Raw genomic sequence first — 13,759 nt, 5'->3', positions numbered from 1 at the left:
CCTAGAGAATTCTGGGACCTGTACCCCACAAATATAAACCTGTCCAGCTCTAATAATAAGGGCATATATTTGCTTTTTCCCCACCACACGGGTAGATCTCGAAATTCGAGAGAAATCCAACCAAGCCAACAAGATCCCCTAACATCGAATTTGCTAACCCACGCCTTCACCCTCAGTTAAAGAAAGCGAGGTTGTCCTAAGATCCTCCAGACGCTAGAGGTCGCTCTCCCTTCCTGGCCACTTTCCCGCCTCTGTCAGTCCAGGGCTGTCTATTTCCATGCCTGATAGCTAGCTTTCCAGTCCTTTCTCTCCCCCGCCCCGCCCCCCCGCTCCATTTTGGCTCCGCGGACTGAGGGGGCCCGCGAGCCGCTTAGCCTTTAACCACCGCGCAAGTGCGCTCGGAGAGTCAGGCGCGGCGACGGTCAGGCCCGTCGCCCGAAGGACCCGAGAGGCCCTCGCTGAGCGCCGCCGAGGCCGCTGGGGTTCCTGGGGCGGTTGCTGGTGGCGTCGCTGGGCGCTCGGTCAGTGAGCGGGGAAGAGCGGGAGGGAGGCCGGCTTGGGAGCCGTTCCAAGATGTCGACCAAGAATTTCCGCGTCAGCGATGGCGACTGGATCTGCCCGGACAAAAAGTGAGGGGGCGAAGGAAGGGCAAGTGGCCTGGGTTGTCGCCTGCGAGAGTCCGAGGGTGGGGTGAGGCCTGGGGCCGGGGCGACATCTCGGCTGAGCCGAGGGCCGCCAGGGCTTCCCACAAGGAAGGCGGGCGGCGTGTTTTTTGCTGGGAACCCCCCATTTTCCTCTTTTATCTTATGAGGGTTGGTGGTTTGCAGCTCCTTCGGGGATTGGGGTCGAGCTTATCTGGGGTGTTGCTTCCCACTCGCTCGTCTCTCACGCCTTCCAGGGCCTCTCGCCCCACTTGGGTTGCCGTGCGTGTCAGGCCCTACGCAGAGAAAGGATGGCTTTGGTGCAGGCTCCGCTCTTTTTCGACGACGCAGGAGGCGTACCTATAAAAGATATTTCGGCGCGGGTCCCCTCGGAAGCAAGTTCCATTGATTTCAGTGGCTCTTACTCTTAAGCAAGTGCGCTTAGCCTTAGCGTCGCAGGGAGGTAATATACATAGTTTTTATAAACGCCTTAGGCAGCGACTTTTATTTGAAAGAGGACAGCAGAACTTCTTCCATTTCCACAGAGGTGTTCGTTTTCAGTTGTTTAGGTAATAACCAACAAAATAGGCCTAAACATGATTTATGGCAGTAATTTTTTATTGGAAAATTAATAGTGGAATTTGATTGATTACCAGACACAATTATATTCCAAAATTCGATCTAGTTGTGAATAGAGAACTTGGGGGAAATAAATGTGTGTTGCCTTCTTGAGCACGCTAGCTGGAAAGCATATCTAGCAAATTTTTGATCTAACATGTTTAGCTAGGAACCGGCTATGAACAAATGTTTCTCCAATCATGTAGGTGTGGAAATGTTAACTTTGCTAGAAGAACCAGTTGCAACAGATGTGGTCGAGGTGAGTAGCTGCATTACATTTCTTTTCAGGAGAGAGATTACAGGATGTGAAATGAATAATAAAACCAACATGCAAACCATTCCCTGTTTTCAGAAAAAACCACAGAGGCCAAGATGATGAAAGCTGGAGGGACTGAAATTGGGAAGACACTTGCTGAAAAGAGCCGTGGTCTCTTCAGTGCTAATGACTGGCAGTGTAAAACGTATGTTGATCATCATGCCTAATTTCTGTGTGGTGTTTTCTGTTATTGAACTGCTTTCAGCCAGCATTTTGTTCTCTCCTTTGTTATCAGAATGTGTGTCCCATTTATCATAAAGTAGTATGAACACTTATTCAGAAGTAAGACTTTTTAAAATTTATAGGGATTTAATTGTTGGATGTATGTGTGTAGGATTTGATTATGAAAGAAACCTGGCAAGGAAGGAAGCGTATTGTCTGGTGTGTCAAAGACTGAAGCAGCATGTCACTTGCTTTAATGGAGGGCAAAGGAAAAAATAGACACATTTTGTAATGTCTTGTCTAACACTGTTGATGTTATTAGTAAATTAGGTAGCTGAGTTGATGATTGTGGGCTATAACTTTTTGTTTAGAGTTGCTGTTATTAGAGGTGCCTAAAGATTATAATAATTCAACAAGAAGTTCTTCAACTAGTAACACCCTACATTCCTCCATGGTTCTTTTCCTCCCAAGAATATTTTGCAATTGATACTTGGAAATTAAGGGTTTCTGCCTAGCCTGAACAAACAACAGAGTAGTAGGATACGTGCTGAAAGGAGACAAATGTATGAATACATATGTTCATCTGCAGTACAATTCAGTATGAATTACTTTTTAAATTACAGCAACATTTAGTGGTCAGTTTCTTTTCTCTATTGATGCTAATATCGTAACATAATGACAATGCATATTCACACTAAAATTTGCAAGTGCTAGAACGGTTTCTCCCTCATTTTAGCTTACTGACTCGCAGAAGAAATTGTATTTGTCTTCTGACTCAGAATTCAGCATTTCATTTGCTTTTTTAGTTGTACTTTGGTGAGGTTTGGTAAGAAGAATTCCATCATTAAAAGTTGTCAGCTTTTAACTTTTTGAAGTGTTTTAGTCTACAATTAAACTCTTTTTTTTCTTCCTGAAGCTGTGGTAATGTTAATTGGGCAAGAAGATCTGAATGCAATATGTGCAACACACCAAAATATGCCAAACTTGAGGAGAGAACAGGTAATTGTTTCCTGAATTATATAAAAGTTGGCATTTAAAAAAAATCTTCAAACCCCTATTTCTTTTTCTCTGAGCTGCTTTTGCAATAAATCACACAGCATGTCAGAGTTGGGGAATCTTTGTTACATATCTAAAGATTCTGTTCATTTCCATTTCTGCTGTTTCACTTTTTATTTCAGGTCCTTTTCTGCATTTCAGCAATCAGAGTTCAATTTCTGAAGGATTCATGTTATTCCTAGGCTTCCTAGAATTGGAATGGGAACCAGATGTTTCTGAAAGGGCCATAATTCATTTTAATAGACAATAGAACCCACTTTAAGGACCAATAAGAGCCTATCAGATGTCTGCCACAGCCTAGAGAAGGATGTGTGTCCTTAATTTCAGATCTTTGTATTTGTATATAATTTTTTTAACAAATTCACATATTTTATGTGGTAGATAATCTTACTTGGATTCTAAACCCTAAGTAGGTACCTTGGTGCCCTTCAGATGTTTTCTTACCTATTGATTGTATAAACTAGATATTTGGGGAATCTCAGGGTTGCCTTTTGAGAGGGCTTTCAGGCAGAAGAGGTGAAAGATTCAGCTTCTGCTCATCTGCTTCCACAGGTGGATCTCTCAGGAACCAGCCCATTGCATCCATGACTAGAGAGTTTAAGCCCTTACTTCATTCTGAAACTTAGCAGACATGGTACTGTCACACTTAAACTAATACAGGAATAATTCTAGTGTTTGTTTCTTTTTAAAATTGACTATACAATAGGTAAATTCTGCCTTAATTACTTAGAAGTCTGTTATTTATTTTAGTGATGTAGGGAAAAATGCATTGAATTCAGATTTTGTCATTGGAGTGCAGCCATTGCAGTCAATGGACTTTGCAACTTAATTTACTTATTTGTCCCATTGATTACAGTGGGTCTGCTCTAGGTGTAATTAAGTCTGTACGCAATCCAGCTTTCAGTTAACTTAGAACAATGTGGCTTTTTTGCAGCTGAATTTACCATTGAAATTTTTGAAACTTTTTCTTTGCAGGATATGGTGGGGGATTTAATGAAAGAGAGAATGTTGAGTATATAGAACGTGAAGAATCAGATGGAGAATATGATGAGGTAGGACTTGTGTCCATTGTGAACAGGTAATGGTCAAAACTATTGTGAGGAAAAGCTTGAATGTAGCAACTGATTTCAGCATGTAAAAGTCGTTGAATAAATGTGAGTAGTCTCACGGAATTTATTGGCTTAGGGATGGCAAATGTCTGGTTATCCCTAATTCCAGTGAAGGGGAAAATGGCAACAAATAAAGCTTAAAATGTAGAATGCTGGGCCAGCATATCATTAGGGATTGGATTTTTCCAAACCATGAATACCAGTACTCTTTTCCTATCCTGGTCATAGTTGGGAGCTTTCTGAGTTAGATGCTTGTGCAGAACCTGGCCAAGCTGAGCCTCAAAACCTTCTATTTTAGGCTTTTTATCCCATGTGTATCACACTGAAGTGTTTGTCAGGGCCCTGCAAGGTAAGTGGAACTCCAAGAATGGAGAATTATGTTATTTGTGGTCCAGAAAAACCAGAAAATTCCATCCTTACTTGCTGTCATCTGTAAAACATTGATTTAGGATCTGTGTAGGTTGGCACTTTCCAAAATTTAAATGTGCTTTGCACATTGTGTTGCCAGTTATGCAGTTTCATGAGTAGAAACTCCAGATTTTCTGAACAAGACATTTTGATTGAAGCTGCATGTTTTTTCCCCTGTGAGTTATGGAAACATATGGAGCACTAAAATTGTTGAGGGACAAACCACACATCTTGTTCTGACACCTGTTGTTTAATTTGGCTCCTGTACGCAATCTGGTTCTGTAACTAGCCTAATATACCAGTTAGAATATCATTGTATAAATTATTGACTTGGTTTTTTGTGTGTTGTCATTCTCTCTTTGGTTTTTGTTTAATGTAAGGGTAAACAGCGGTGATAGACTTACTGGCTGAATCCAGTAGGTGTAAGTGTGCTGTGTAAATAGTCACAATGTAACCATCCTACATCTTTAATTTTAATTTTAATTAAATTTAAAATCTCGTATCCCTCCCATAGTAGGTTCTGAAACTCCCTTTTGCCCCTGGGGAAGCATATGTTAGCCTCAGGATTGGGAAGGGCCTTTAAAATTGGAAGATTGTTGGTCCGGTCACCAGATTGGCACCACCGCTGTTAATCTGGTGCAGATCTTCCAACGCGACCACCAGGACGATTTTGTAATTCTAAAGTCTTCATTCCAAGGCTCCCATAGATTTCCTTATGGCAAATGTGAGCTGTAGGGAGCCTCAGAACTTGGAGATGTCAGGGGGAGGAGATAAGGTGGTTAAATGTAATTAAAACAAAAACTAAAGGTGCAGGGTAATGTCAACATTACTGTTTACTCAGCACAGTTGTGCCAACTAGATTGCAGCTATTAAAGGGATTGTCAGTAAAATTAAGATCTGTATCCATGCCTGCTTTTTGTGTATAATATATCTGCCAGTACTTTATGTTCTTATAGAATACAATTTATTCTTTAGTTTGGTCGCAAAAAGAAAAAATACAGGGGGAAGCCTGTTGGTCCTGCCTCTATCCTAAAGGAAGTTGAAGATAAGGAATCTGAAGGGGAAGAAGAGGAGGATGAGGATGGAGATCTGTCTAAATATAAATTGGATGAGGTAAAACAGTCCTGTATCTGAATTTGTACAATTAGAAGAACTCCTAGTCATTTGTTACTGTTGAGATCTCATGGGCCACAAATATTAATATGAGCCAATGAGAAATCCTGGTCTTCTGCTCACATGGAAGGCAGTTGCAAATGTAAAGGATAATTTCACACTGAGGCAGAACAAAGCCTATGGTAATCAGCAGCCATACTTGACAGGTGTGCAAAATAAGGATGATGCAATGTCCACACTGATTGGTTGTATGTAAATATGCATGTGTATAACTGTGTGGACCTGTGGAGAAGATGGACGGATCGCTTCTATGAATGTCATGCTGCTGATTTGTACTGCTGAACTTCTGTATATACTGTAAATACACTTGGTGTTGGAAGAAGCTGTCTTTGTTTGTGTCATTCAACTCTACTGCCTGGACTGAAACAAAAATTCTGCTAACTTACACCAACAATGGAAGAAGGGCAAATGCACTGAACACAATGCACCAAGTGTCTAGTTGCTGGAGGAGAGAGTCCTTTGCACGACTTGATTCCAAGTTGTTGATTTGTCAGATATGTTAAAATGTACGTGAAAAAGAAGGAAGCATTGCCAGGTGTAGTCCAGTTCTGAGTACATAAAGACAGCATCCTGAGATTTATGTGTTACATATAATATGTGTAAATATGTGTGCTTTCACATGCAAATTAGTTTGTAGAAATAATTGTTTCTGCTTGGTAACAATTGTTATATCTGGATAAACAAATTAGAAGGGCTTGTGTTTTTTTTTAAAAAATGTTTACCTTAAAGGCAACTTCAGCATGACCTATATTATATTCATCTCATCGTTTATTTGCACTGTTATCTCCCAAGGAACTTAGAACAAAGTATGTGTAGTTATTCTAGCTCACCTTTGGAACAGCACAGTGGGTAGATTATCCTAAGAGACAAGATCACCCAGTCCGATTCATGGTTAAACAGGGTCTGATTTCAGCTCTCTGTCATCAGAGCCCAAAGTTTTTAAAGCTACTCATAAGGAGAAGTGTCCTTGTGATGAGCAAGGTGGGCTTTATTAAGCAGATCAATTCAGAGATGTTTATATGATTCTTATCACTTGACGTAGGCTAAAGATACAGAAATGAAGATAAACAGTAAATAGAATACTTTTCTTAATATTTTTCCTTGTGATTGTAATAACTTGAGGTTTCCACCCCCTCCCCAGGATGAAGATGAAGATGATGCAGATCTCTCAAAATATAATCTTGATGCTAGTGAGGAAGAAGATTCTGCCAAAAAGAAAAAATCCACAATGAGGCGCAGCCGTTCCAAGTCTCGATCTTCTCGTTCACAATCTTCATCTCGCTCATCCTCCCATTCAAGTTCAAGGTCTAGGTCCAGGTAAACGGGTACAGGTCAAGGGTAACGCCAGACAAAATGTCAGTATCTAACTTTCTTTATTTATCTCTCTTTTGTGATTGAGTTTTTATTTTTAGCAGTTCAAGTTAATTTAATAAACCTTATATACCAGTCTATATAGGTAGATTTCAGTTAGGCAAGTTGCAGGTGGTAGCTACATTTCATGACATATGTAATTTTGAAAGCACCATTAAATGAAAGGATTGGCTCTGGATTTTAACATTTCTTAGCAGTTTTGTAAAGAGTAGCCCAGATTTGCCTAATTCACTATGTAAGATAAATTTATTTATTTACTTAATTGTATTTTTATCCTGGCCAGCCAGTGGCATGGGATCTCTGTATGAGTGGATTGGCAAGAGTGAAGTATTAACCTAAGATGTGCTCCTTCTGCCAGAAAACATTTACACTATTTCATAACTCCCTTTATTTCTAAGGGGCTGGAACATGGGGGAAGGGCAACAATTTGTGATTGTTTATTTTTTTAAACAAATGCAGTGTTTACCTGGTTGTCAAATCCTTGGAGCATCTTATTTGACACACAACTTTTACTTTTTTTATTTCATATTTTTGCCTTACCTTGAGATCTTAGTAACTCATCTCTTTTGCACCAGTCCCACGGTGCACTGTCAAAGGGCGTGTTGTAAGAAACCTGTGGAATATAACTATTCTCTAACAGCTTATATTTTTAAGATAACAGTATTGTGCGTAGCAGTTAGCGTTTGAGTAACAAAGAGTTCATTTAATTCAGACATTGATATTCTACTAGAATCGGAGACCATCGTTGTATAATCAGTTTTAACATGTTAACTGTTCAACATGAAAATTGAAACAAAGCAAGGTTCTGATAGGCTTTTCTGTGAACAGCAGGGTCCATTCATGGAAGGGCCTTTGATCTAAGAGTGATTCCTGCCAAAGGGAATGTTAGTTTTTGCCCATCCCACCCATACTACTTCCCAAATTGTTCCAGAAAGCCCCATAATCTTCTTGTGCAGATTTTCGGGGCTGTAGAAGGTAAAGGGAGTTAACAGAAATCACATTTTCCTCCTGTTGGTAAAGGTGAGCAAAAATCTGGATCCAAACTGTTCCAAAAATAAATTTGGAGTAATTTTATTGTGAAAAATTTAAAGTACTAAAAATAGTTACTTGGTTCAGATATTTGAACTTTGCAAAAATATAGTACAGTTTTTTCTGAGTTTCTTGGTGCAACTATAACTTTGGATACTTAGTAACAAATGTGATATTTGACAGAGTGGTGGTTTTTAATATGTTTTGTAGTAGGTAATTTCTTTGGGAAGAAAGTTTTAGTGCAGAACAAATCATTTGGACAAAATGTTTGTTTCTCAAGTTGGGGTGAAATTTATTGGCACGTTTAGTAATACTACATGGAATATTATCAAACATTTTAAAATTGGGAATCCTTGTGTCATATCCAAAGACCATCTTGATTAGCTTCTGCAAGCTCACTGAATTTGTTTTATCCTGTCCTTTCCTTGCAATTCCTACCTCAGGGACTTTCATCCCCTTAAAAAACTGCCTTAAAAGAATGCTTTCTCTCTGTTGTTGAATAGTAGTGTAGGGTACTTGAGGGAAAACAAATGTGTGTGTGTGCACTTGAGTAAATTACGCTACCAAGAAAGAGAACATAATGCCATTTAATTTTAAGGCAGGAACATCATATTCTAAGTCAACAGTGCTTTTAAAACACTTTCTCAAATATTAATGCAACCTTCTTGAAGGTAAATACAGGAGCTCTAGAGGGCCAAGGGAAAGAGTTAAAGTGTCATAATGTTTATTGTGAACCTTCAGCTGGAATTCATGCAAATTTTAAATAATAGCATCTTGATAGTGGCAGAAAAGATGCTTAGGCTGCAGTCCTATGTGTGCTTACCTGGGAGAAAGCCCACCAAAATCATTGCTGTTTGCATGTGAGTAGGCATCTAGCTACATTTTTACTCAGGAATTTAAAAAGCCTAGGAAAAATACTCAGGAACTAAAAACTCTCTGGAACCTTTTTTAAAAAATTGCTAAGTATTCAGTGAGACAGCACAATTGGCACGTTAAAGCTTGTTTTCAAAGTATCCTAGTATCTATATATTTGATACATGGAGGATAACATCCAAAGTTGGTTTCTGGTCTTTATGCAATCTAAATTAATTTTTTTCCTGTCTTCAACCCGAACAGTTTTTACTAACATAAGGTTAAAGAATATACTTTCGTAGATCACACGCTGAAGTTTCTGGTTAGTGTTATTTTTAGGGTAAATAAATTTTACTTTACCTATTTTAATGTAAATAATATGCAAGAAAACACTATTGGTTTATAAATACTGTATTTTAAATTGTTTGGCCAGAACCCAGTGAACCCAACATTCTATAAGTTCGTAATGCCATAAAGATGTATTGGCATCTCCCTGTCATACATTACAAACAGCTTTTGGAACAGAAGTATATATCAGAAACAGTTTCTAACATGATGGGACTTTGGGTATGCAGATGAAAGAAGCTGAATGCATCCTGACCATTCACTTTCAAAATAACCCATCTACCCAAAATGTTGTGCCGCTGCGTAAGGAGATAAAACTTACTTTAACTTCAGCTATAAGCTTCAGTTATAAATTACACTAAAATTTAAATTTCATTTGATTTTTGTCTTTTCCTCGAAAAAAATCTCCATGTTGTTTCAGGTCAAGAAGCTCCTCCACTTCAAGGTCCAGATCTCATTCAACTTCCAGAGAACGTTCTAGATCTCGTGGGTCGAAATCAAGGTGAATGAGGTAGCAATCTCTCTGCTTGCCAGAGAGAAAGAGACTAAAAGGCAAACAGAAGTTACTATTTTGTCAACTCACAAATAATTTTCTTTTTTGAATGCAGCAAGATGTATACAAGAAATGCTATTAAACATTATTCAAATACAATTACTGTGACATAAGAGTTTTCTATTAAATTAAAAGGCCTTAAAAACAAACTGATCCTCTAATAAGTAAAAAGACTTTGTAGGTTAACATGAGGCAATTATGCATCTTTAGTGTGCTGCTTAGAAGACACTGCCTGTTTTTAGTAAATGACAACTTTTCTTAGAGGTCTCAAGGGTTCCCTTGAATATGTGGTGTATTCACAGCTGAGCTTGCATATTCTGTCATAAAGCACTGAATCTGAAAAGAAATTGAGGTGCAGGAGCTGTTAGCTAGAGTCTTGACTTATGTGGTGAAGTTTGTAGGAGCACATTTGTAGTGAATAATTTGCCACTGTACATAACTAAAGACTTTCCCTCCATTAGGTTTCACATAAGGTCCTGTTTTATTCTAATCTAGTATTTAGCTTCCAACAGAAGCTAACCAAAAACTGAAAATAGTAGTGTTTCTCCAGAACTATTACCCTTGCAGATAAATTGTTCTGGACTGTTGTTATTGCTGAAATGTTTTATAGCCTCATTACCATTTAGCATAAAATAATTTTCTTTACATGATCAAATAGTATGGCTTTTCAGTTTTTCTTATTCAGAAGAGATTTCTGAACTGAGATCTCTTGTTATGTACCAATAGTCTCACATGTATACATATGGGTGTTGCTACTGGCTTTCTTACCCCCTTTATTCAGTGGCAAAATGCTTTTCATTTGAACCTCTAATTCTTAATCTGATTTCCCATAGTTTTTACATGGGAAAGTAAATTATTCATGCTCATCTCTCAATTACAGAATTGAGAAGAAAAAATTACATTAGGGGGTTCTGTGTTACATGCTTGGTTATAGTAAATCAGAATTCTAAGTCCTTGTTAGCAGAGGACTGAATTCTTATGTACTGATTCCACATTATAAGTGTATGCTTGTGCTGAATGTTCTTGGATTTGGTTACACCCATTTCATGCACTAGAATTAAGTCTGATTTATTTCTTGATAAAGATCCAGCTCCAGGTCCATCAGGGGTTCTTCAACCCCAAGAAAGAGATCTTATTCAAGCTCTCATTCGTCATCCTCTCCTGAGAGAAGCAGAAAGAGAAGCCGATCTAGATCTTCATCTGGTGATCGCAAAAAAAGGCGAACGAGATCACGGTCACCTGAAAGGTTTGGGTTTTGTAGAATAAGAATGGTCATTCTTTCAATGTTGGCTATGAGAGGACTAGAAAAAGAACTTAATGTGCTAGTATTGTGTGTTTGAACATAGATAGTTTTATATTTGTAGACTTCATTCTGTTCAGACCAGTCTTCTTAAATGCTCTTTCATATTCTTTCGGTTATCATTTGTAATATAGATACTTACCACAAACATGCTAGTCTGGGGGGGGGGAAGTATTTTGCTCCAAAACAGTCATGATATGGTTAGTTTTTCTAGAACTTTACAAATAAAAGAAGTTCTGTATTTGTACAGTTGCAATATGGAGATGAAGCCCACATAATTATATTCACAGTTCATTTCCTGCCCTTATCTATTTTACTTTATTTTTCTTTTTAAAATCTAATATTTTCCTTTAACAATTTAAACTTAATTTGTTTGCATGCTTTCTCCCATTTTTATCTTGCAGAAATCGCAGGTCATCGTCTGGATCTTCTCACTCTGGATCTCGTACAAGTTCTAAAAAGAAATAATATATTAAAACTCAAAACAGAAAAATATAATCCAGTGCATGAGACATTTTAAAGAAGTTGGTGTCTTACTTGGTCAGAAATGCTAAATCCTGCTAGTAGAGGTGCATGTTTAATGGAAAACTGCAGCTATTTTAATTCATGAAACAAAATGTAATGGAATATATTAAGCCATAAATTTACCTCAGAAAGGTGAGTAGTATGACTGTTTTCCCCATTCAAAAATATCTGCCTCCTTGTTGATTTGACTTCAGCTTCTGTCATTTACTCTGCAGAAGTCGCAGAACTGTCGACAGAACTGCATAATTCATGTTAAAACATGCTGATCTGTTTCCCTTTGTTCCCTCAGCCTTGGAAGGATAATGAAAAATAACTGTAGTTGTAGTGTGCCTCAGTTGCAAAGCAAGAGTGATACTTGAAGGGGATAGCCATCTTCCACAGCTACAAGCCCTGGCTTCTAAATGAAAAATTTCTCTCTTCGCCTAAGTGACAAAGTAATTCTCCATGTATCCTCAGTTGCAGTAGATAAGCTACCTTACATTGGTAAAGAGGAGGGAGAATCATCCTGTGTTGTTTTCTACTGAGCATTCCATTTGTGAATACTTTATGGTGGCATCTAACTTCTAAGGTTTTAAGTTTCAGCTTCCTAAGAACTTTTGCACTTGATATCCACGCCTTAGTTACTTAGTTACAGCTGAGACGCTGTTAGATACAAAAAATAAAAATCTGAATCCAAAGGAAATTGTTTGGCTCTCCAGACAAGTCTTTGGCCTTGTGCTTCCTTCCTCCAAAAGCTGCCTCTGGAGGACGTGAGACATTCAGCATGGTGCATGAGGCTGTAACCACGATTGGAAATTGGTGGACATCTTCTCTGCTGCACATGTTAAAACATTTATGCCCACTAAAAATTAACAGACACCATATGGTTAAGGAATTAGAATAAAGCATAAACAGCCAGGCCACATGGGATTTCTAAAACCTTTTGCAGACGATTGAGGATGTAATATTGAAATCACACCCCTGATAAAACTGAAATCAGAGTAGCAAGGCTCTGTTTCAGGTTTGCAACAAATGCCACAACTCTTCTAAAGTATTGTCCTTTAACAACAAATCACTGCAGATAGTCATTTTGGACTAATAAAAATTTATGGCTTAACATGCTCCATAAAATTTGTTTTACTAGCAATCTGTTAAATACTGACCATTCTTAATTTCCTTTTGCTTGGGAGAAATATGTGTTATCTTCAGTGACATCCCAAGGTAAGTATGTTAAGGAAGATTAATGATTCTAGGAAAGAAGTGTGTTATCAGTTACTTGTTTGTAACATCTGCTTTGTCAAGTAAACTGCATAACAACTGATTGGAACTTATCTTTTTTTAAATCTTTTAATGAACATCTTAATTTTATTTTTATTTTGGACTGACTAAAGACAAAGCAAAATGTTTTTGCTGTTGAAATATTTTGGGTAAATTTGCATAAAGATACCTAGCAATCCTCTATTGCTTTCTCTTAGATATCCCTTGTCTTTCGCTAAATTTAGCATAGATCGCACAAGAACGATTAGTCTCTTGTAACTGTGCCTCTGACTTCTTGAAAGTCTGTCTAAAATTGTGAAAAACAGATTTGCTAGATGCTACATGTTAAAGTTTGTTATCCTTGTGCTTGATATTCCTAAGTATTGTACCTAACAAGTGTTTAAACTTGGCAAATGTTAGGCTAGAATGACTAAAGGAAAATTATGGGTTTCATTCGGCTTGGATTAAAATGTACTGGTTTGTTCCATGAAGCTATAATTCTGTAGACATATGTAAATAAAGCATGCCAATCAAAGAAAGTGTATTTACTTGCCTTTCAAATCATACCTGTCGAAACAATTTCAAAATATGGAACATTTCATAGAAACATTAACATTTCCATTTGGGGGGGGGGGGTAAGTTGAACTAATTTGTATTTTGCATCCAAATGAGGCCCAGATATTATCGTGTTCTATGCCTTTTCATATTTAATGTTGTCTACCATATTCAGTTTAGATTAATTACAATTTAGATGCATTACAATTCAACTCCCAGAACATTTATGAATAATAGATCTGGTGTTTTGGAGTTATCCATATGTATTCCTGCAGTGTTTAAAAACCTAACATATTCCTGCAGTGTTTAAAAACCTAACATGACGTAGAACTGTGATTTTTCAAGGAGCACAAAATGAAACTGGAAAATTATTATTGTTTGTTTGTTTATTTAACTTGTATGCCGCCCACTCTACCCAAAGGTCTCTGGGTGGCTTACAACAATTAAAATACAATTAAAATGCAATAAAAGATAAAATGATTAAAAATACAATTAAAATTGCCATCAGGA

The 13,759-nt window shown here is 37.8% G+C and overlaps 1 protein-coding gene across 2 annotated transcripts; it reads left to right on the top strand.

The window, feature by feature from the left end:
* Positions 1-337: 337 nt before the first annotated feature.
* ZRANB2 (zinc finger RANBP2-type containing 2) lies at positions 338-13,233 on the top strand. Of its 2 annotated transcripts, XM_020795251.3 has the most exons (10): positions 338-629; positions 1,466-1,518; positions 1,612-1,720; positions 2,654-2,736; positions 3,769-3,845; positions 5,286-5,423; positions 6,625-6,800; positions 9,502-9,582; positions 10,718-10,879; positions 11,338-13,233. In XM_020795251.3, exons 1-10 carry the CDS (start codon positions 574-576, stop codon positions 11,399-11,401), a joined length of 999 nt encoding a protein of 332 aa, XP_020650910.1. In that variant the 5' UTR covers positions 338-573; the 3' UTR covers positions 11,402-13,233. The 2 variants fall into 2 exon arrangements, with proteins under 2 accessions (XP_020650910.1, XP_020650909.1); XM_020795250.3 differs by having other exon boundaries at positions 10,718-11,426.
* The last annotated feature ends 526 nt before the right edge of the window (positions 13,234-13,759 follow it).

This window comes from Pogona vitticeps, chromosome 4 (assembly GCF_051106095.1).
Source record: "Pogona vitticeps strain Pit_001003342236 chromosome 4, PviZW2.1, whole genome shotgun sequence".
Lineage (NCBI taxonomy): Eukaryota > Metazoa > Chordata > Lepidosauria > Squamata > Agamidae > Pogona > Pogona vitticeps.
The sequence above is the reverse complement of the archived record's forward strand: the minus strand, read 5'-3'. Positions and strand labels throughout refer to the sequence as shown.

What these genes read in the sequence shown, in the direction of transcription:
- ZRANB2 (XM_020795250.3), top strand. Translation starts at nt 574, where the DNA reads ATGTCGACCAAGAATTTCCGCGTCAGCGATGGCGACTGGATCTGCCCG. An exon ending in CAGATGGAGAATATGATGAG is followed by an intron (nt 3,846 to 5,285) that starts GTAGGACTTGTG and finishes TTTATTCTTTAG; the next exon opens with TTTGGTCGCAAAAAGAAAAA. An exon ending in TCTCGTGGGTCGAAATCAAG is followed by an intron (nt 9,583 to 10,717) that starts GTGAATGAGGTA and finishes TTCTTGATAAAG; the next exon opens with ATCCAGCTCCAGGTCCATCA.